The following is a 23,537-nucleotide window of genomic DNA, read 5'->3' as shown; positions in this document are numbered from 1 at the left end:
ATTTCTGACCAAAATAACCAACTAATTACTACAAGAGTAATTGTAGCTGGGCATTGTTAATATTGCAGCTCTTTTCATAAGCAAGGCTATCATACGTCTATATTCTATAACATGCAAGTCTCCCACAATTGCTTCATGCACATCTCATCTCCAGGATGCTATTTAAATGCACCTCAGAATCACTGGGATTGTGCCTACTTTCTGATTAGAGCTCTGATGCACCAAAGTTTAAAGAAGCTATTTAGATGCTTAGAGATTTGGAATTCTTTAAAACATCTGAGCTCGAAGTTGAGGGATTTTCAGAAAATATTTACAACTACAACAGGTTGAATGACTTTTGGCACTGGTGTCAATCAACTCCCTTGTGATGGAGGGCATCATAGAAATACCCCAGCTGGGGTCGCCCGGCCATATCTATTCTGAAATATGAAATATGACCGTTGCCAAGCTCAGAACCGCAGTTGCCTTCTACAATTAGCAGAAGTTTTAGTCAGAGTTGTTGAGCATAGAAACAGGCCCTTCCACTCACTATGCAAACTATCACACATATCTATACTAATCACACTTGCATGTATTAATTCCATACCCCTCTACGCCATGTTCATTCACTCACTGTCCAGATACGTCTTAAATATTGCTACTGCTCCTGCCTCCACCACCATCTTTGGCAGCTCATTCTACATACCAACTACTGTGTGAAAAACGTACCCCTCAGATAGAGTCATACAACACAATACAATGCCAACCATTGTCAAGTTAAATTTGGCCCAACTTTACAATGCCGACCAAGATGCCTCACCTACACTAGTCCCACCTGCCTGTATTTGGCCCATATCCCTCTAAAACCTTTCTATCCAAATGTACATGTCCAAATGCCTTTTAAATATTGCTATAGTACCTGCCTCAATTACCTCCTTGAGCAGCTTGTTCCATATACTCACGACTCTCTGTGTGATCTCCTTTAAACCTCCGCCCTCTCACCATAAACCTGTGTCCTCTGGTTTTGGATACCCTTGCCATGGATAATGGACTTGGGATAACTACTTTATCTGTGCCTCTCAAAATTTTAGATGTCTCCATCAGGTCACCTGTTCTCCAAGGCACTGGTACAATATAGGTATGTTGCAAAGCCTACCTGAAGCGTCGTTGAAGATCTGCTGCTGAGGGTGTGCGCGATTTTGGCGCCGTTTAGAGGGGGCGGGTTTAAAACGCGATTTTCTCTAAGCTGTTCCAATCGAAAATGTTCAGCCTAGTTAATTATTAACGAAAAATCGCTGGAAGACCCCGTCGCAAAAGCTATTATTAGGTTTAAAGGCCTTGAATAATAGTTATAGTAGTTTAAAAATCAATCTCTAAACCCGCGACCGCCAGCAACCGCAGGGTCTCATAAAGCAAATAGCAGAAGTTAGGTTGTATATTTTTACATTAAAAAGGGCTTCTAAAGATCCCTTTATACTAAGTTTAATATTGCGAGTAGCTCAATTTGGGCCCATTATATCGCGCAGTATTTTTCTCGGCATTTGGGGCACAAATCTACCGCAATGTGAACGTTCTAAACCAGCGCGTTCCACAGGGACCCACTGGAAAGCTGATTTAAATGGGCATTTATTTACAGCAATTGAACACTAAATTCCTTCCATTTGGCCTATAAATTAATGTAAATGAGATTTTAAAATCATGTTTTATTGTGAATTATTTGTGAATATTATTTGGACATTTAGGCTATTTAAAAATGTTAATCATTTATTAAGAAATGGATAGATGTTTAGATCTAGTAATTGAAGTCTGAAATTAGCTACAATTAGGTAACTAACTAATTATATGCTTTAATTTCAGGTCATCCAAGTAAGATTATTTTATATTTGTTTCAGAATGCTTCAATCTATGATAACTGAAAATTTCATTCAGTTCTCTTAATTTTTAAGAAAGTTATGGGCTTTTGACTGTTCACGATCACAGCTTTTTTGTTATGTCCATAGAAAATCAATAGGGAACAAGATGCTCATTTCCCAGTATGAAAATGGCCATAACTTTTTAAATACTTGAGATATGAAAGTGAATTAGGTGTCAAATTAAACTTATTTTTATGCTTTATCTGATGGGATAAATTACAGACTTGATTTTTAAAATCTCAAAATTTTGTAACATTGCTATACAATATCTGCATTCATACTGATTCCCTAATGAAGACCATAGATTAATTGGCTAGGGTAAATGTTTCTTGTGAATGAGTGGTGGAACTATAGAGAATGTAGGGAGAACAATGAAAGTTAATGTAGCCATGGGCTTCCTTCCATATGTCGTAATATGGAAATACTTTAGAATTTTTTTTTACGAAAGGCACTGCACTGCAGAAATGCTGGTTCTACCTGTCTGGTATGTTTTGGTACAGCCAAACGACACAAACAATTTCAAAAGGATGCTAAAGATCTCTGAATTCAAGGTATTTTAAAAGAAAATATTATGCTGCAAAAAATTTACAATGGGTCTACTCTATGAAACATTGTTACGTGGATGGGTTATCACAGCATAAAATAACACCCACATGCTGAAAGTGGATATTGGAAAACATTATTAAAGGCAATAATAACTACAAACATATTAAGTTACGACATTAAATCGGCCTAAAAACTGAGGCTATTGACTTTGAAGTTGATGAGAAATATATAAATAACAGCTAGACTGTTATATTGTAAATAGTGTGGTTTGGTTGCTGATAAAAGTCTGTCAATAAAGTTCTACGTGAAATTCAGAGTAATCATTTGGATTGTTTTTACACAAAAAGCTTGCACGATTCAGACAACAAAATGGGAACCGAGCAAAAGCACGATTTTGAATTGGATGCAATAATAGATTTGGTTCAGTTGTAAAATGCACTCGTAGCATGCAGAGTGGAAAGCAATCTCAATTAACAAGCTCTTAACTGCACAAGTGACCATACACTTTACTGCCAGCCACGTTTGTCATACTTCCTGACAATTGATGTGAACGTGAGTCACAGCAGCAGCCTCTCCAACTCTCCTCTATTTCCTCTTCCTCTGACTTTCCGCCTGGCACTTGTACAACGATTCAAACACTTTTGCCATTAGAGTCAAGGCTTCTTTCAAAACAATAATATCCCAAACACCGAAAGCAATAAAACAGCAGTCAAACACATATGCTAAATCAATCATCGCCAGTGATTGTACCCAGAGGAACAATGCTAGCTTATCCTGATGTAGCCCTGTTATAACATCTTGCAGCATGAAAGCTTATATTTAGTCTATATACTAGACCAAGGTCTGCTCCCGCAACGCAGCCGTTCCCTACCCGTAGCCCCCACGGGAGACGTGGTCCTCCAACTCAAGCGGCTCAGGAATGAGCAGTGCGGCTGGTTTTAAATGGCGTCTTTGAGGCGAGATGCGGGCGCCAGCAGCCGTTATGGTCGCTGGCCAGCAGGAGGCGACAAAATTAGTGAGTGGGGGGGGGGGGAGAGAAGGATTTAATGAAAAATGTGGACATAAACATAACGAAATCTAATGAGGAGTGGAGAGTTGGAATGAAAAGTGAAATGTCTACCGAAATGGCTGCTTCTATGGGTGAGAAGCCAGTTTATTTTTGAAATATTGGGGGGTGGGGGGGGGGGTGGGGAGAAGGATTTGATTAAAAAGGTGTACTTAAACACGACGAAATGTAATGAGGAGCGGATACTTAGAAAGAAAAGTGAAATCTCTACCGAAATGGAAAAGATCTCGGCGATTGTGCGTCTGGATTCGGCGTGGCAAGGAATCAAAGGAAGAAATGCAGCCGGCAGCCGTACATGTAAATGGATCCATTCCGATTGGACATCTGCGAGCATCGGCCATTCCGATTGGACATCTGCGAGTATTGGGCATTGTGACATCACACGATGGAACGAATCGAAAGGCAGAAAGGCAGCCGGACGGCAGGCGGCAGCCACAGAGTTTTATATAATAATAGATAGATACCAATTTAACCCTAACTTTACTGTTTTGACCAATATTAATATTCTTACGTTTTTCCAATTTCTTTAGAATGTGATTAGTAGCAATTATATTCTAATAAAAGTAAACAAATCTAACTAATTAAAAGTAAAGGGTTGGCTGGCATAGTGGCAGAGCTGTTAGTGCTACTGTCTCACGACGCTAGAGACTCAAGTTCAATCCTTCCTTCCTTGGATGCTGACTGTGTGGAGATTACACATTCTCCCTGTGACTGCGTGGGCTTCCTCCCACATCCCAAAGACTTGTGGGTTTGTAGGTCAATTGGCCTCTATAAATTGCCCCTGTTGTGTGCGGAGTGGATGCAAAAGTGGGATACCATAGAACTAGTGTGAACGGGTAATTGATGGTCGGTGTGGACATGATGGGCCGAAGTGCATGTTTCCATGCTGCATCTCTAAGCTAAACTAAGTATTTACAATAATCAAATATTAAAAAGGCAGACTGAAATCCATAATGAGAAAAAAAATCCATTGCTCAATTTCAATTACTTTAACAAGAAATACAACTTACTGATCTCACCCAAGAATATATTACCAGGACCAGATTGTAACATGTCACAGATTTTGGATGGGAACCTACAGTAATATTTGAGCTGAAAACCACTAAGAGTTCATAGCGGTGTCATAATGACAGGACAGCTTTAGTGTTTTCATTTTTCCTTCCCATATTTAATACCTCAGATTTGGTTCGGTAGACCATACCACAGTCCAGCCTTTGCTCCTTCACCTACTGAACAGGTGAAGGCTTCCAAACCCACAAGGAAACATCTGGCAAATATGTCGCAGATTGACATATTCCCCACATTGCAAAGAAAATTAACAAACACCAGATGGTGGCTTGGGTGATAAAACTGCCAAAGATATCTTTTGTGCTTTAGAAACAGTTAAAATACTAGTACTTAGCAACAATAAAACAAGTTTCTCCGCAGAAGCTGAATGACAATATGCATGGATTGGATATATGCTGTTTTGAATATCAACCTTAAGTGCTACTTTATAATTGACAAAGTTGTAACAATGTCTGGGTTTTCTTTCTCATTGGTGCGTTTAAAGGCCTGTCCCACTGGCTATTATTTTAGGTGACTACAGGCGACTAGGCTGTCGCCACATGGTCGCCGGGGTGTCGCCTGTATGGTCGTGAGTAGTCTCCTCAGTCAGCCAAACAGTCGTAGCGCTTTCTGGTCGCCGCTGGATTTTCAACATGTACAAATATTTTTGGCGAGTCGGTGACTAGATTCCACTCTATCTTGGCCCATTTACACACTGCTTCATGGAAAGCATGTTTACTACAGAAATAAATGGTGTACTTAACAGTAAGTGGCCAACCAACTTGATTATGGATGTTAACAAAGAGTTGGTTTATTCAGCACATTATTTTGAGAGGCAATAACTGAATCTAAGCAGTTTGGAAACCAAATTGATATTTACAGTACTCACTCTGTTAACCTGGAATCGAGATTGCCAATCCAGAGTCGATGTCCCTCTTGTGAGGAGCTTTCAGACAGAATTGACGCATTCTCCAGCGGAAGAGATTTATTTTCAGTCCCCATACGTCACTGCAAAAAATGAAGATGCATTACCACTCCCGCAAGCCTTACACCCAACAAAAACATTTGAGATGGGCAACGCAGCACTTTACACAGAGCAGGATCGCACGCACATCAATACAGGAAAATAAGTATTTCATCAGTTCAGAAGAGTTCAATTCAAAGTAGCCAATGGTAAATTTAGGACGATGTCTTGCACATCTTCACAAAGACACATTCACACACCCGATTACGTAGAAATATAAAATCATATTTCAGGCCTTTTATTTTCTGGACATTGGCATATTATAATGAATATGACCATTGCAAACCATCCTGAATTTGTGAATGAATTTATTTTATTCTAAAATGCAAAGTTCATTGCTAACTCAAAAGCAGTTGAAAAAGATAATTGAAAATTATTGTCGAAAGCTTTCAAAGGCAAAAAGGGAGGTGAGAAGTACTTCTAGAGGACGGGGAAGACTTGAAGAGAAGCAGACAAGGCTGCAGCAAATGGAGTTTGTATGATTAAACGGTTTCAAGGTCAGTTTATTAAGGTACAGCAGAAACATAATGAATTTAAGAATACACAGTACGAATGTGGACCACAAATGGTTGCTCGCAAAGCTAGAATCGTGAAATCAAGAAGAGCACAAAGATCGTGGAAATTATTCTCACCTCGTCTCAGATCACAATAAGATTAAAAAATTGGATGTGTTCTGTGAAGAGTGAATTAGAAATCACTCCTGCACATTATCTCTGCTTCACCTCCTGCATGCTGTCTGGAAATGACCTGTTTCTCAACCAGTCCCAGCAGTTTTTTAATTCTATTTAATATACAGGATTTTGGTAATTGAGCAGGCAATAACTATTTTGAACAGTGATAATATTAATATTGTTTATGTAAGCCTTCCAACTGAATCTAGCGCTCCCAAAGCCGTTGCTGGACATTATCAGACTAATGGAAACAGGTGATTTTGAAGATTAAGAAATAGAGCCATATCTTTAGCGCAGAATCACTTAGTTAAGAACAGTCTGTCTCAACTCGAGACACACTGGTATAAAGAACGAATGAATGAATAAGTTTATTGGCCAAGTATTCACATACAAGGAATTTGCTTTAAAGGACAACAGAATCAGTAGTTAGGGAACAGAGTTTGTGATGAGGACAAAAGAGAGCAACTTTAGTGAGTGACTACACTTCTTCCCACCCTGCTTCCTGTAAGGACTCCATCCCCTACTTCCAATTCCTCCGTCTATGCCACATCTGCTCCCAGGATGAGGTGTTCCACACCAGGGCATCGGAGATGTCCTCATTCTTCAGGGAACGGGGGTTCCCCTCTTCTACTATAGATGAGGCTCTCACCAGGGTCTCTTCTATACCCCGTGATTCTGCTCTCACTCCCCATCCCCCCAACGCGTAACAAGGGCAGAGTCCCCCTTGTCCTCACTTTCCACCCTACCAGCCGTCAGATACAACAAATAATCCTCCGACATTTTCGCCACCTCCAATGTGATCTCACCACTTGCCACATCTTCCCATCTCCTCCCCCTGTCTGCTTTCCGCAGAGACCACTCCCTCCGTAACTCCCTGGTCAATTCGTCCCTTCCTACCCGAACCACCCCCTCTCCGGGCACTTTCTCTTGCAACCGCAGGAAATGCTACACATGCGCACTTTATCTCCCGCCTTGACTTCGTTCAAGGACCCAAGCAGTCTTTCCAGGTGCAGCAGAGGTTCACCTGCACCTCCTCCATTCATCTATTGCATCCGCTGCTCTAGATGTCAGCCGCTCTACATCGGTGAGACCAAGCGTAGGTTTGCCGATCGCTTCGCCCAACACCTCAGCTCGGTTCGCAATAACCAACCTGATCTCCCGGTGGCTCAGCACTTCAACTCCTCCTCACATTCCGAATCCGGGCTCTACCTCTTCCTTTCTTCTTTCCGCCCCCCCCCCCCCCCACCCTCACATCAGTCTGAAGAAGGGTCTCGACCCGAAACTTTGCCTATTTCCTTTGCTCCATAGATGCTGCTTCACCCGCTGAGTTTCTCCAGCATTTTTATCTACCTTCGATTTTCCAGCATCTGCAGTTCCTTCTTAAACATAACTTTAGTCCATCCAGGACTATACACTTTAGTGATACAGCATGGAAACAGGCCTTTGGCCCACCAAGTCCACGCCGACCATTGATCATCCCTTACATTAACACTATCCTACACACCAGGGTCAATTTACAATTTTACCAAAGCCAATTAACCGACAACCCTGTACATCTTTGGAAACTAAGAGGAAACTGGAGCACCCGGAGAAAACCCACACGGTCACAAAAAGAATGTACACTCCGTACAGACAGTACCCATAGTCAGTGTCTCTAGTGCTGTAACGTAACAATTCTACCACTGTGCCACCCCCTGAGAGACTATATGTTGGGCAAAAGATCTGCCAAGACAGCAGGAGTGGGCGTCATCAGCATTAATGTGGAATCCAATTCATTCAAACACCACTTATGGCAGAAGGGAAACAATTATATGCAATAGCTTTACATGGAAAATAATTTAGAGGAAGATATGTTCATCAAGTTAAAGGTTACAAACTGAACCAAAAGGATACACTCTGCAGTGAATTATAGAATGTCAATTATGATTTTGTTTAGTCAAAGAAAGCTAAATTATTATTGTTGTGGTGTATCAGTGGTCCTACAAAAAAAGATTTACAGCACTTCTATGAACAACACTAAAATCTAACCAGGTTCATAGACAAACAAGACTCTACAGCTGCTGCAGTGGTTAAAATATGCAGATGAGCACTTAAATCTCTTGACATAAAGGTACAGGACAAGTGGCAAAAGATAGGATTAATAGAGGTCCCACTGGTCAGCATAGACATGGTGGGTCAAATGGCCTGTTAGCCCAGTTGTATGACTGTGATTCCAAGATAAACTAAGGAAAAGCAGTAATGAAATGCTTTTTAAATTGGCAGAGTTTATTGTGGCGTCGCCAGGATCAGTACTAGGGAGCATTCCTTTCCTTATATTAATGATTCAGATAGACACATAATGCTGGAGTAACTCAGCGGGACAGGCAGCATCTCCGGAGAGAAGGAATGGGTGACGTTTCGGGTCGAGACCTTTCTTCAGTTTGAAGAACGTCACCCATTCCTTCTCTCCAAGAGATGCTGCCTTGTCCAGCCGAGTTACTCCAGCATTTTGTGTCTATCTTCGGTTTAAACCAGCATCTGGAGCTCCTTCTTGCAACAGTTTTCAGAGATGCAGCTGCAAAATAGGACATAGCCCGCAACTTGAAGTTGGGTGTGAATAAACGAAGGCGATGGATTCAACTGAAAGATCAGGTAGATGTTCAGCTCATCTAGGTGAAGTGCGGTATGTTGCAGGGACACCACACCGGCGCTCCATCTCTTCCTCCCCCAGCCCCAGCCAGGCGGTCCCTCGCCCAATTCCACTTCCACTCACCCATTTCACCCCACTCCAACCAGCCCGGTGCTCCCTCGCCTGCCCCCGCCTCCCAGCCCGGCGCTCCCTCGTCCTCCCTACCCCCCACCCACCCACACCGGCGCTCCCTCCACCCCCACCCACCCACACCGGCGCTCCCTCACCCCCCACCCACCCACACCGGCGCTCCCTCACCCCCCACCCACACCGGCGCTCCCTCACCCCCCACCCACACCGGCGCTCCCTCACCCCCCACCCACCCACACCGGCGCTCCCTCACCCCCCACCCACCCACACCGGCGCTCCCTCACTCTCCTCCCACACCGGCGCTCTCTCGCTCCCCCGCTCCGCAGTTCTCTCAAGAGGCGAGGGCCTGAAGCGTTAGGAAGGCCTGCAACCTCCCCGTGGAGCCACCTTTCCCCCCCGCTTGAGCGGCCCGGCGACCGACCGCTAACCAGCCGCTACCGCTGTCCCCCCGGGGCCTCACCTCCGGGCTCGGCGGCCGGATCATTCCTCTCCCCCCGCCACCACATCCGGCCGAGACAAGCGCTCACCCTTCACCCCGCGCCTCCACTTCCTGCCCGGCCCGCGGTTAGGGAAACTACGTTACCCAGGATGCCCCCGCGGCCCGGAACACGCTGCCTCGGGTATGCTGGGAGATGTAGTTCCGGTTGCCTGCACCAGACTCTCCGTTGGGCCCGGTTGCAGAGCAAGGTGGTTGGTAAGCAAAGAGCTCATCTAGTATCTTTGGTTGGTAAGAGGAGCAGGAGGGATTGCACTGAGGGAGCGCCGCACTGTGGGAGGGGTGGGACTGAGGGAGCGCCGCACTGTGGGAGAGGTGGGACTGAGGGAGCGCCGCACTGTGGGAGAGGTGGGACTGAGGGAGCGCCTGCAGAAGGAGGCCATTCAGCCGGTCAAATCTACACCGTTTGCAGCAATGCAATCCCATTAGTATTGTTCCCCGACCTACCCTGTTGCCCGTTCTCTCCCCCTCGTGCCAATCAATGCCATTTTTGATTGTTTTGCGTTTTCCAAAACTAAACTGTAATTTACAGTTGCTAATTAACCGACCAGCGTACGTTTGAGATGTGGGAGTAAACCCACCCAGTCACACAGAGAATGTGCAGACTGGCAACATGAGATTGCACCAGGAACAACTGTGCTAACCATGTACAACCCAGCATCTGGTACGAGAATGTAGCCTGTGTAATCAGAACTGATTTTCCAGTGAACAGGAAGGTTACATTGGGAAAATATTACTGTACATAACCCAAAAACTAAGAGTGCTTTGGGTAACATTGGCTGATTGGTTATTCTTGTTGTCAGGGGTTATGGGGTGAAGGCTGGAGAATGTGGTTGGGTGGGAAACATAACTCAGCCATGATTGAATATTGGAGTAGACTTGCTTCGAGGACTTATTGAAAGGAAAAATAGAAGGAAATTAAAAAATTAGAAAATGGATCTGTAACAATAGGTAAAAGTAGACATAAGGGACTGCAGATGGTGGGGGTTTACAAGATAAGACACATAATGCTGAAGTAACAGCAGTTCAGTCAGCATCTCTGGACGTTTTGGGTCGGGACTCTTCTCCTCCTTTCCACAATCAGTCTAAAGAATGGTCCTGACCCGAAATGTCACTTGGTCATTTTCTCCAGAGAGGTTGCTTGACCCAGTGATTGAGTTTTGCATCACTACAAAAAATAACTTCAATTTTTCTTTATGTTTCAAATTCTATATGGTTAGTAATGATTGTGCAAATCCAGCCCTCAAAACTATTTTTGGAAAATGTATTATTTTGAAGGAAGTTCAGGTAAAATCTTGAAGAAACAAGGAGCTGCAGATATGAATAATGCGATGTAAAGCGCCTTGAGTATTAGAAAGGCGCTATATAAATCCCATCCATTATTATTATTATTAAAAGTAACTTGGTGGGTCAGGCAGCATCCCTGAAGAACATGGATACAGTTTGCACTAGTTCTTTCTCATCTACTCCCTACACACTTGGGACAATTTAGAGGCCAATTAACCTACACACCCACATGTCTTTGGAATGTGGGAGGAAACCGGAGCACCCAAAGGGACCCCATGCAGTAACAGGGAGAATGTCCAAACTCCATATGGACAGCACCCAAGGCCATGATTGAACCCGAGTCTCTGGCTTTGTGAGGTGGTAGTTCTACCAGCTGCACCACTGTGCCATCCTTGAGATAACCTTTCACCTGTGCCTCCACTTTTCTTGTCTGCAGCACACCTTTAAAATAATGTGAAAGGATTGTAGGACTAAATAACCTGGAATTCAGCAGGTTAGACAGCATCTGTGGAGGGAATGGGCAGTTCGGGTCAGAGATGCAAAACAGTGTCTGTCCATTGCCTCCACAGATGCTGCCTGACCCGCTGATTTCTTTCAGCACACTGTATTTTGTCCAGCATCTTTAACTTAGGGAAGCATCCACGAATGTTAAGCTGGTGTGGTAGTCATTGATATGTCCTTGATAAGAATTTTGCCTCTGCCGTAGCTTGTCAGGAATTAAGCTATAATACACCACTCAATATGTTTTGATCACAGCTACAACATATAGGGTGGCACAGTGTTCAACAGTTGAGATGCTGCCTTATGCAGCCAGAGATCCTTGTTTGATCCTGACTCCGGGAATTTTCACACTCTCCCTTAGGTTTTCTCCGGGTGCTCTGGTTTCCTCGCACATTCCAAAGACGTGCGGGTTAATTGGCTTCTGTAAAGTTCTCTAGTGTGTGGGATGCAAAACTGGGATGACATAGAACTGGAGCATGGGTGGTCGCTGGTTGGCATGGACACAGTCGGCCAAAGGGCCTGTTTCCACATTGTATCTCTAAAACTAAAACAAAACTAATTGGCAGGTGGTAACCTTTCTCTCGGGAAAACCGAGAAAGCATCCATAAACATATCACGCTGGATCGGACTTCTTCGGCAGAAGGGCAGGCTGCCTGATGCCAACCTTGACTTGGAAAGAGCAGAGAGATGATATTCTCAACTTTAGAAATACAGCATCGAAACAGGCCCTTCGGCCCATCGAGTCCATGCCGACCAACAATCACCCCGTACACTAGCGCTATCCTACACACTAGGGACAATTTACAATTTATAGAAGCCAATTAACCGATAAACCTGTACGTCCTTGGTAGTGTGGGAAGAAACCGAAGCACCTGGAGAAAACCCACATGGTCACAGGGAGAACGTACTAACTCCTTACAGACAGCACCCATAGTTTGGAATGAAACCTAGTCTCTGGCACTCTAAGACAGCAACTCTATCGCTGCACCACTGTGCCGCCCCTATCCGAGAGGAGAAAGAAGCAAAAATTGCCAAGCGTGATTTGAGAAAAGTCTTTGTTGAAACAAAATTTGCAAGCAAAAACTGCTTTATGTTTTCGATTTTACCAACTATTTTTCCAACTGTACTTAATTGCATGGTTGAAAAAATACAGATTACATATTGGGAAGCTAAATTGTAACCTTATTCATCATAAACCAGCTATCACATTAACTTACAGGAGGAAATTGCACTGTAACATTAGAAGCAGAAATGTAAAAGACTTGCTTCCAGAATGGGGTTACAGCGCAAATTCTAATTGTTGATGACTAGAATAATGATTAAGTTATAAATAACGGTGCTGGCTTCCTTTGAGAATCCAGTTTCAGGAAGAAAGGGTTAAATATGCAGCTGCACGAATACAGTAATTACAGATTTCATTGGGAATTAAGATTGTTAATGAGCCTTAAATCCTTAATGCCGATGCCTCACAATTGGGCCATTCTTCTGGTGTTTTACTGAAAAATACTATATGTGCTCCAAAGTAGCATTAAAAGTCTCACCATACAGTAGGTGGTATTACGAAAATAGTTAGAAAAATACATGAAATGATTTGAATAAACCATTATGAATAAAGGGAAAGAAACATTAAAATGTGCATCTCATTTGTTTCTCAAGCACTCTGCACATGATTGCTTCTGTACTTGAAGGTATTTAGAAAGGTTTTCAGTTAAATCTTTGCATATAATTTTCCGCCGTACCGTAAGTTAAAATCAGGTTTCAGCGGTTACAATGAAGCTACGATTGATTGGGAAGTGATCTGTGTGAGATGGAGCTTTTATTCAAATGAGTTAATGTCAAATTTGAAATATTTCTTTCAAAATAGTTTTTTTTTTAAAAATCATACCGCTTAAGCAGTCTTGTCATCCTATTAACCACAATGGCCGGTGTACCTTCCCCACCTGGTGAGCTCCAGACCTCTGAATGTCTACTATAGCGAGGGATACGAGTAGAAATGAACTTCCTCTTCATCAAGGAGGTGGCCTAGGTCACTCTTATCTGCCTCCTGGTAGATGGATTCAGAGTGGCAGGGATCTGGTTAAAGAAACACTGGTGTAAATATCTGCTCACTTGTTAAATTGTAACTTCAGCCAATCACACCCAAACTGAACTCACATTCTATCCCATCCTGGGTACGAACATTGAATTCTACAATTTCAAGTAATACTCCCCTTCCCCATCTCCTTTTCCTGTGCCCTCCCCCCCTTCACTGTGTGCTCCCACTATCCCACCCCTCTTTCCACATGCCCCCTTCCCTTCCACCCATATCCCTCCCTCTGGCTTTATATTTCACTCCTCTTCTCTCCTTAATTGACACCATTTTGTCCACTTCTCACCTTTAGCCAATGTCATGTACTCCACCCATCTGCTCCTCACTTGTATCCATCTATCATTTGCCAGGCTTTGTCCTGCCCCCCCCCCCCTCTCTCTTTACCAGCTATCCTCCCCTTCTACTACAATCAATCTGAGGAAGGGTCCCAAGCTGAGAAATTGCCCATCCATTCCCTACACAAATGCTGCCTGGCCCGCCAAATTACTCCAGCACTTTGTGTTTTACACAAGATTCCAGTGTATGAGATCTCTTGTGCCTCCTGGAAGCATTTGGCTGGACTCTGAACTCAAGATCCATTCCTGAGAAAGACATTCCACGCTCAATGAAATCCCTTATCCAGCACCCAGAGAGGGTTATCTCAGCCTGGGATACCACATCCTGATCACGGGGGTGAGACCAACCAGAAGCAATTAGTATAAGAAAAAACCTCTGAGGCTTTCTGGTCGTTTCTTTGCAGAGTATTAAGTCCTACTATCAAAACCGTGTGGGATTTGAAATCGGCAGCCAAAGATCACCTTTCTGTTGTGGGTCAAATCCCTGTTTCAGTCAAGTGAGGCAGAAGATAGACGGCAGAAACTGGAATCTTGAGCCAAAAAAAACCTGCTTGAGGAACTCAGCGAGTCAGGCAGCATTGCGGAGGGGAATGTACAGACGAAGCTGCAGACGAACCAGGTCCTGGTCAACTGCTGAGATAACTTGCTAGCAATGAGTTCAACTGACTTGAGTGAAATACCGAGCTAGGTGGACAAGACAGGACCCCACTCCAAATGTTAAAGCAAAATAGACATCCATCTGACCGGATACCCAGTTGGCTCAGCATTGGGCGTGGCTCATGTAGATGGCCTTTGTGCCAGACAGGAAATCTGGAAATAGGAGTGAGCAGAGGCCCCCTGTTCCCTGTAGCTTAACCTGCTGACTTTGGGGAATAAACAGTGCTGGGAACAGGCCCTTCGGCCCACAATGTCTGTGTCGGTCATGATGCCATGATAAACTAATCACTGCTTGCATGTGCTCCATGCCCCTCCATTCCCTGCATATCCATATAGCTAACCTAAAAACCTCTTAAACACTACCATTATATCTGCCTTCACCACCACCCCAGACATCATATTCCAAGCATTCGCTGTGTAAAAAGTCTTGCCCCGCACATCTCCTTTAAACGTTCTCCCTCCTACTTTAAAGCTAGTCTTTGATATTTCCACCCTAGAAAAAGGCTTCTGACTGAAGGAGAGTCTGGACAAGGTTTCCGACCTGAAACGTCACCCATCATTGTCCTCCAGAAATGCTGCCTGACCTGCTGAGCTATTCCAGCACTTTGTATCTCTAAAAAGTTCTGACTGTCTACCCTATCTATACCTCTCATTATTTTTTACATACCTTTGTTCATGTCTCTTCTTAACCTCCGGCATTTCAGAGAAAACATTCTAAATCTGTCCAACCTCTCCTTGTACCTAACACCCACTAATCCAGGCAGCATTCTGCTCAACCTCTTCTGCACCCTCTCCGTGGCCTCCACATCCTTCCTGTAATGGGGCAACCAGAGCTGCACACCATTGTGTCCATTCATGTCACTGCTTGAAAAGAGTTCACTGAAAAGATGTGCCTCAGTGTGATTCAGGGAATTATCTTGATGGCGATTCTCGATCAGCAGGGATGGCACTTGGCTACATCTCTGTGCATCCTGCTATACTCTTCTGCCTCCTGACCTTACAACATAAGGCATGCTGATAAAGGTCCAATCCTATTTTCTACTTATAAAACCATTAGCAATCATTCTTGCTCTTTGAAATGGGCTACTGACATCACATGTACAGGCCACATCCTGGCAGGCATCTTGGCCTTCTAAGATTTCCGAAGAGCTGTATATATCTCATTACAAGAATTCACAATCCTCCTTGCACTGGAGTCAGTTCCGCTTTGTAGCATAAATAAAAATCCTGCTTTGTTGCGCTGGTAATCTGGAAATACGCATTTTAATATTGGATAGCTTGAAGTTGAGTTGGAGTTTAGTTTAATGTCACGTGTACCGAGGTACAGTGAAAAGCTTTTGTTGCGTGCTAACCAGTCAGCGGAGAGACAATGCATGATTACAATTGAGCCATTCACAATGTACAGATACATGATAAAGGGAATAACGTGAATGACGTTTAGTACAGGATAAAGCTAGTAACGTCCGATCAAAGATAGTCTGAGGCTAAATGCCGATTTGATGATTCAATGAGACTTTATTGTCACAGGTACCTAGGTACAGTGAAATGGTTTGTTTTGCATACAACCCGGTAAAATCCTACAGCAGGACTCACCTAGGCAGTACACAAGTCGCCACGTCCAAGGAAGGTTTCGTATGATTTCATCATATCATGGTTAGCATTGCTGAGACAGGCTGGGATATTTTGCTAGATGTTGCATGAAGTTGCACAAGACATTGGTTAATCCACAGTTGGAGTATTGTGTTCAGTTTTGGACAACCTGCTATAGGAAAGATGCCGTTAAGCTGAAAAGAGTGCAGAGAAGATTTACGAAGCTGTTGCCAGGACTCGAGGGCCTGCGATCTAGCACTTTATTCAGGAGGCTGAGTGGTGATCTTGCAAAGGTGTATAAAATCATGAGATAGGGGAGTGAAAGCACATCATCTTTTTCCTTGGGCCGGAGAATCAAGATCTAGAGGCCACAGGTTTAAGATGAGAGAGGAAAGGTTTAATGCTAATCTGAGGGGGCAACATTTTCATCTCGGCTGGTGGCTATGTTTCCATGCTGTATGATTCAATGACTCTATATGTGGACTAATTTGGCAATGGAACTCAGAAATAAAATGAGTCCTTCAAAATCACCTTACATTATTTTAATATTTAGTGGCTTTTGCTTTATGTGAAGATTTCACTTTCTTTTTATGGAAACAATTTACCCTTGAGGATCAATAGTTGTGTGTTATTGCAAAATAGTACTCAACCTTGTTACATCTCCATTTTAGTATGAGGGACTTAGAGCTGGAGAGTCCTGTTGAGGTCACGATCAAATGGAATCTTATTGAATGGTGAAGTGGACCAAAGGGGGAAAAACTGCCTACTTTTGCCTATATTTAGTATTGTAACATGTGCTGAACTAGATCACACATTAATTGACTGGGATTTCTGTGGCACCTTTCCCAGACTTCTTGAAGCACTCTACAATACTGACTGCACCTCAAATGCTCCTGAGCAACAGGTAAACTGCTGGAGGAACTCAGTGGGTCAGGCAGCATCCGTGGCCAGGAGCGTACTGATGACGTTTCGGGTTAGGACATTTCCTCAGACTGAAGCTCGAAATGTCCCCTGTCCTTTTCCTCTGACTGGTGCTGCCTGACCACCTGAGTTTCTCCAGCACTTTGTGTTTTGCTTCAACATCTGCAGTTTCTTTTGTCTCTTCAAAAGCTCTATATGTTTGTAAAGTTGGAAATGCAATGGGTAATTTGTATAAAGGAAGCTCCCCTAATCAGTCTGGGTGATAATAAACAAACTGCATTACTGAATTAAATCAAGGATCTTTAATGTTACTATACAACTTTTGGTTATTTCGCATGAATACAAATTAGTGAATAATAGTTGAGTAATTAACAAGAAATTTGTTGACAGTTCTTTGAGTTAATAGTGGAGTGGTGCCCAAGGTTGGAATATTCACGAACAGGGTGGAAAACTGAGAACTTAACTGTGAACTTAATCACACTGATGCACAAACTGAATCAGTGTTAGTTAACATCACTTAAGCAGAATATCTTGCTCGATTAGCTGGCATCTCCCATCTGAAAATGCCCCCTGATCGCAGGGAGTTGCATTAAAATCTAGTCCACACTGATAGATAAATGCTTCCTCTTTCAGCTTTAAAGTTCCCATATAAAATGAGTTGAGGCAGTTTGAAACCAGTTCCTAGCAGGTACACATCTATAGTGCAAAGCTGCTCCATAAACGGTAGCAATCATCCATCTCAGTCAGAGGCCACTGGCATGGCTTCTGCAGAAATTGGAACCATTCAGGCTCTTGAAGTAGAGCATACTGTTGTGAAAATTGGTTTTAAGACACACAGGAGTAGAGTGGAATGAAGTTCATTCTACATCTGAAAGGTGTTATACCCATAGTGGAGGGAGTTTCACTGGATGCTAAAGTGCAGCAAACGTATAGCATTGGTGGGCAATCAGTATTAAATTCAGTGAAAATAAATTGGGGAAATTACAAGGCCAATCTTAATTATCAGAATAATACAAGTTGCTCAAATCTGCACTATGCTTGCAACAGCATCTTAGCTCTCTCATAGAATCAATGAGTCATACAGCACGGAAACAGGCTCTTCGGCCCAACTCGCCCATGCTGACCCAGATGCCCCATCTAAGCTGGTCCCATTTGTTTGAGTTAGGCCCATATCCCTCCAAACATTTCCTATCCCTGTACCTGTCCAAATGTCTTTTAAATGTTGTTATTGTACCTGCTTCAACTACCACCTCTGGCAATTTGTACCGTATACCCATCACCCTCTGAGTGAAAAAGTTCAGTTAGTTTAGTTCAGTTTATTGTCACGTGTACCGAGAGTAAAATGAAAGACTTTTGTTGCGTGCTATCCAGTTAGCGGAAAGACAATACATGATTACAATCGAGCCATTTAAAATGTATAGATACATGATAAGGGAATAACGTTTAATGCAAGGAAAAGCCAGCAAAGTCTGATCAAGGATAGTCCAGTGGTCAGCAGTGAGGTAGATAGTAGTTCAGGACTGGTTGAGGTAGCAGTCCTGAACTACTATCTAACTCACTGGTGACACTCGGACTATCTTTGATCGGACTTTGCTTGCTTTACCTTGCTCCTCAGGTTCTTATAAATCTTTTCCTTCTTACAATAAACCTGTGCCCTCTGGTTCTTCAACACTTCCTTCCACAGTAAGACACAGGACAGCAGCTGATGTCAAATGCAGCTCAGTGATTAGCAGTTCTTTCAGGGTCTGGCTGTGCTGACTGCTCCATTAAGTTCGAAATACAGCGAGAACGGATTTGCGGTTGTGTTTTATTAAAGAAACCTGATGTTAAATCAAAAAGACTATTTTAACTTTGAATGTTGGAATCATTGCCTTGAATGCTTTCATCTGCCTTGCAATGGACAGATGGCTGATCGACCTAAGGCTGGGAAATCTGAGAGTGTGAGGAAGATCAAATTGTAAATCATGCCAGAAAGGTGCTGAAAATTCTACGTCTTTTCTGCTGTGCTCTAGGTAATAATTCAAAGCAGTTCCCTGCACAATGTCGATCACACTGAGATGGATGCAAATGCTAGAACCAGGAATCTACAGATTTTGTGCACCTCTCCTACAATCAGCCATCCAGCACCAAACAGGGCATCTCTTCCTGAACAACTGCAGGCAATGCAAGGCCCTCTGCCTAACATCGAGTCGACTGCTTGCCACCAAGAAGACCAAAGGTAATTCCATTATAATGGTCAACTTTTCATTACATTTATAGGAATGAAAGAAACATTTGGACAGTTCTTGAAAACATTTGCCTGTGTAATTGTCACATGTATCGTATTTATAACACTGTTATAAATTTAACCCAGTTATTAAAATATATATACAAATTCATATAAAGATACCCGGTTGAGTTCAATTTTGTAAATTTTATAGTTTTGATCCTCTATGTTACGTTTAAAATTTTAACTTGCTTCAATTTTGCAATTCTCTCCATGGGAGCGTATTTTAATTCAGCATCATACAAACAGGTTCTTTTTTGGCACCCACAGCTGAACTTAATGTTTATTTTTGCTCATGGCCCTTCTGAATAATGATTTTTTTTTTAATCAGTTGCCAAAATCAAGAAGGCTGAGGAGTGATCTTATCATCAGTGTTTAAAATTATGAGGGGAATTGATAGGGTGAATACATACTTTTTCCCAGATTATGGATAGGATTTTTACCTTTGTAAAAGTTCGTAGAGTCCTACAGCACGGAAACAGGCCCTTTGGCCCAATTTGCACATGCCGACCAAGAAGCCCCAAATATGCTAGTCCAATCTTGCCTGCATTTGACCCATATCCCTCTACGATGTTACTATCCATGTGCCTATACCTGTAGCTGTGTTTTAAATGTAGTTATCGCATCTGCCTCAACTACCTGTAGGGTTTAAGATTAAAAAGGGGCAAAGATTTAGTAGGAATCTAATGGGGATTTTTTTCACACAGAGGCTGGTGGGTATATGGAAAGAACTCCCCATGCCACAGTTGAGGCAGGTACAATAGCATCATTTTAAAAGATATTCCGACAGTTACATGGATAGGAAAGGTTTAGAGAGATTTGGTCCAAACGTGGGTAAATGGACTAGCTTAGATGTGGCATCTTGGTCGACATGCACAAGTTGCACTAAAATCCTCTCTGTGCCAAGATACCTAGTCAGCAAGATGTGACCATCAAATGTGAATATTTGTACCAGGCAGTGCAGTAATGCTTTTGACTTTAGTTTAGAGATACAGCGCGGAAATAGGCCCTTCGGCCCACTGAGTCTGCACCGACCAGCAATCCCCGTAGACTAGCGCTATCCTACGCACTAGGGACAATTTATAATTTTTACCAAAGCCAAATTAAGCTATTAACCTGTACATCCGTGGAGTGTGGGAGGAAACCAGAGCACCTTGGGAAAACCCACGTGGTCACGGGGAGAACGTACAAACTGTCTCCCCCCCACGACCCCCTCTCATCCCATGTTCCTCTGACTTCACTATTAGTGCCTCATATTCTTATCTGTATCCCACACTTTTTGTTGTTTCAACTCTGGCCTTTGTCCAACTATCTGCCAATCAAATACTCCCTTCACCTGTACCCACCTATCACTTGCCAGACTTTGCCCGGCCACCACCTCTCCCAGCTTTCTCCCCCACCACCACAGTGTCTGAAGCAGGGTCCTGACCACAAACATCGTCTATCCATGTTCTCCAGGGCTGCTGCCTGAACCACTGAGTTACTCCAGCATTTTGTGTCTGCCTTTGTAAACCATTGTGTTTGTAAATACTTTACTCATCCATCTTAACAATTTAGGACCTGCAAACACACAGAACTGTGATTACAAATACTTTACTCGTGAGGAAAGTCTTTTTAACATGCCTAATTTTATTTATAAGGGTGAAAAAGTACTATTTCTGAAATCTCATTTTCTACAGTCCCTTTGCAGTCCACATACAAACCAATATGGTTGCAGTATAAATGTAACCACCTGCAGCAGTTTGCAGATACCCTCTCCACCACCTTAGCTCACAGGCAGACACAGAATGCTGGAATAACTCAGCAGGATTGGTGATGTTTTGGGTCGGGACTAAAGAATGTCTGAAGAAAGGTCCCGACCTGAAACGTCACCTATCCATTTTCTCCAGAGATGCTGCCTGACCCGGAAGGCACGGTGGAGTAGCGGTAGAACTGCTGCCTTACAAGCGTCGGAGACCCGGGTTCGATCCTGACTACGGGTGCTGTCTATACGGAGTTTGTACGTTCTCCCTGTGACCTGCATGGATTTTCTCCAAGGTCTTCGGTTTCCTCCCATACTCAAAGATGTCGAGGTTTATAGGTTAATTGGCTTGCCATAAAATGAAAAAAAATATTCCTTGTGTGTGTCGGGTAGTGTTAATTTGCAGGAATCGCCGGTCGGCAAGGACTCGGTGGGCCGAAGGGCCTGTTACCGGGCTGTATCTCTAAACTAAACTAAGCCCGCTGAGTTACATTTTGTGTCTATCTGGTATAAACCAGCACTTTAGCTCACAGTGAGCCCCCTTTCTATTTACCGAGCCCCCCATCTGAACAGGTTCTGATTGCACTTTGCAGTGAAAACTAAAGGACAACCAGGACCCCGGGTGAACATCAACGCTGCTTTGGTGGAGGACATTATCAACCTCAACGAATTCAAACAAGATTTGTTGGAAATTGTCGAGAATCTCAAAGATGATTACGGGAAAAATCTAAATATAAGAACCTCTCCAGGTAAGCTCTGCAGATGCACGCTGCATAATGGTACAGCACCTGCTTTGCAGCGAAAAAATATATAAAAACACCTCGAGGCATTGGATATGGTGCATGTTTAATTATGGTCTCGGGTAGACCGGTTTATTTCTCAGCTGTGACTGATTTCTTATTCAACATAACGCTTCCAGTGCCATCCATAGGTCACCCAGAATTTTGCTTTTGCCAATCACTACTTCCTTCATCAAATTAACTGGAACAGTTCTTTAAACGCCGCACAAATATCCATCAAAGTACATTTAACAGAGGAATCTTAAGCGGCTCTTTGCCGCTGTGGTGAAAGTACTCATTACAATGTGTTCAGAATGTCCTCATCAAAACCATAAAATGCTGCAATAAGTTGACCTCAATTTTACTTATTTTTATTCATTATCCAACAAGCTGATTGGACTCCCCACTATGTGCCCAATACCTAAATCACCGCTCGAGTAATCACTCATTTTGTTTGGCAAAATTGACCTTCATTTCCAGTACTGAGCATTTGTGAGGCTGTTCTGTTGCTGACGCAACACTATTTTTCCAGTCAAGTGCCTGAATTAAGTGCTGCTAGGTTTCCTGAAATCTGCCCCTGGTTAAATTTCATTACCTTCTTTCACTGAGTGGCAGAAGCTCAAATGTCAAGATGGTTAATTAGCCAAACTTTATATTTAAAAGATTTGTGGTGTGAAACCCTAATAGTTTCCAGAAATGATTGTCTGAGGACCATATCTCTGTTTCTCTGATAAGGATTTTGTTTTATTTTTAAGCAATATCATTATTTGTAACAATTAACTCTTTAAAAAGCCGTAACAGGAGCATGATTTGTTTGGACTGATTCTGTTATTTAAAAGTGAGAGCAAAGAGTCACTTAAGATTGCTCTGTTAAATGCACTTTGATGGATATTTGTATGTCATTTAAAGAACTGTTCCAGTTAATCAAATGAAGGATGTAGTGATTGGCAAAAGCAAAAGTGGGGTAAAGCATCTACCTTTTCTCTGTGCTCTAAAGTCATTAAAATGACAGAACGGGACTTTAATATTTTATTCCTCGTTGGATATGATAGTAGTCCGAATATGAAACTTCTAGGAATGTATATTTTTACCAGAATGATGCCTGCATTAGGGGATATTAGCTATAGGGAAGATTGGACAAACTTGGTTTTTAAAAAAAGGCACAAAGTGCTGGAGTAACTTAGCAGATCAGGCAGCATCTCTGGAGAACATGGACAGGCAACATTCTGGGTCGGGATCCTGTTCATGTTCTCCAGAGATGCTGCCTGACCCGCTGGGTGACTCTGCTCTTTGGGTTTTCATTTATAAACCAGCATCTGCTGTTCCTTGCGCCTACAATGAACAAACGTGGATTGTTTTCTCTGGAACGTTGGAGGCTGAGGGGAGACCTGATAATAGTATGTAAAATTATGTGGGGTGAGATAGGGTAGACAGTCAGAACCTTTTTCCCTGGCGAGAGTGGCAAAGTTTAAAGGAGATTTGCGGGGCATGTTTTTTTTACCCAGATGGTGTTGGTTCCTGAGAACATGCGGCCAGGGGTAGTGCTGGTGTTAGATGCGGTAGTGGCTTTTAGATAGGCAAATGGATATGCAGAAAATGGAGACATATGGTGAATAGCATCATGATCAGTCTCATGCTCGGCACAGTCATTGTGGGCCGAAGGGCCTGTTCCTCTGTGATTCGCTTCTTTGTTCTTGTAGAGTGTTACACTTAGAAATTTATGTGGATTTAATACTTTATTTATTTTAACATTGTATATAAATATAAGAAGAAATTAAAACTCCACCTTTGGGGAAAAATCTCTCGGTGTTCATCTCTCCCACATGGTAGACCACCATTACTGATTATTTTTTCCCCCCTTTACTTTGTAA

General features: G+C 42.9%; 2 protein-coding genes across 2 annotated transcripts in view; one reads left to right on the top strand and one right to left on the bottom strand.

Moving 5' to 3' along the window:
• Positions 1 to 9,551, bottom strand: part of rbm18 (RNA binding motif protein 18) — a 32,248-nt gene extending 22,697 nt beyond the window's left edge. The window contains exons 1-2 of the mRNA XM_033049057.1: positions 9,465 to 9,551; positions 5,441 to 5,559 (exon numbers count right to left, since the gene is read on the bottom strand). Of these exons, the coding sequence (XP_032904948.1) occupies positions 5,441 to 5,553 (113 nt within the window). The 5' untranslated portion in view covers positions 5,554 to 5,559; positions 9,465 to 9,551. The remainder of the gene's footprint in view (positions 1 to 5,440; positions 5,560 to 9,464) is intronic.
• A 54-nt stretch (positions 9,552 to 9,605) lies between these two features.
• Positions 9,606 to 23,537, top strand: part of mrrf (mitochondrial ribosome recycling factor) — a 40,357-nt gene continuing 26,425 nt past the window's right edge. The window contains exons 1-3 of the mRNA XM_033049056.1: positions 9,606 to 9,698; positions 18,893 to 19,098; positions 21,481 to 21,636. Of these exons, the coding sequence (XP_032904947.1) occupies positions 18,921 to 19,098; positions 21,481 to 21,636 (334 nt within the window). The 5' untranslated portion in view covers positions 9,606 to 9,698; positions 18,893 to 18,920. The remainder of the gene's footprint in view (positions 9,699 to 18,892; positions 19,099 to 21,480; positions 21,637 to 23,537) is intronic.

Source organism: Amblyraja radiata, chromosome 32 (genome assembly GCF_010909765.2).
Source record: "Amblyraja radiata isolate CabotCenter1 chromosome 32, sAmbRad1.1.pri, whole genome shotgun sequence".
In the NCBI taxonomy this organism is placed as follows: Eukaryota; Metazoa; Chordata; class Chondrichthyes; order Rajiformes; family Rajidae; genus Amblyraja; species Amblyraja radiata.
This window is presented reverse-complemented; position numbering and strand designations above follow the sequence as displayed.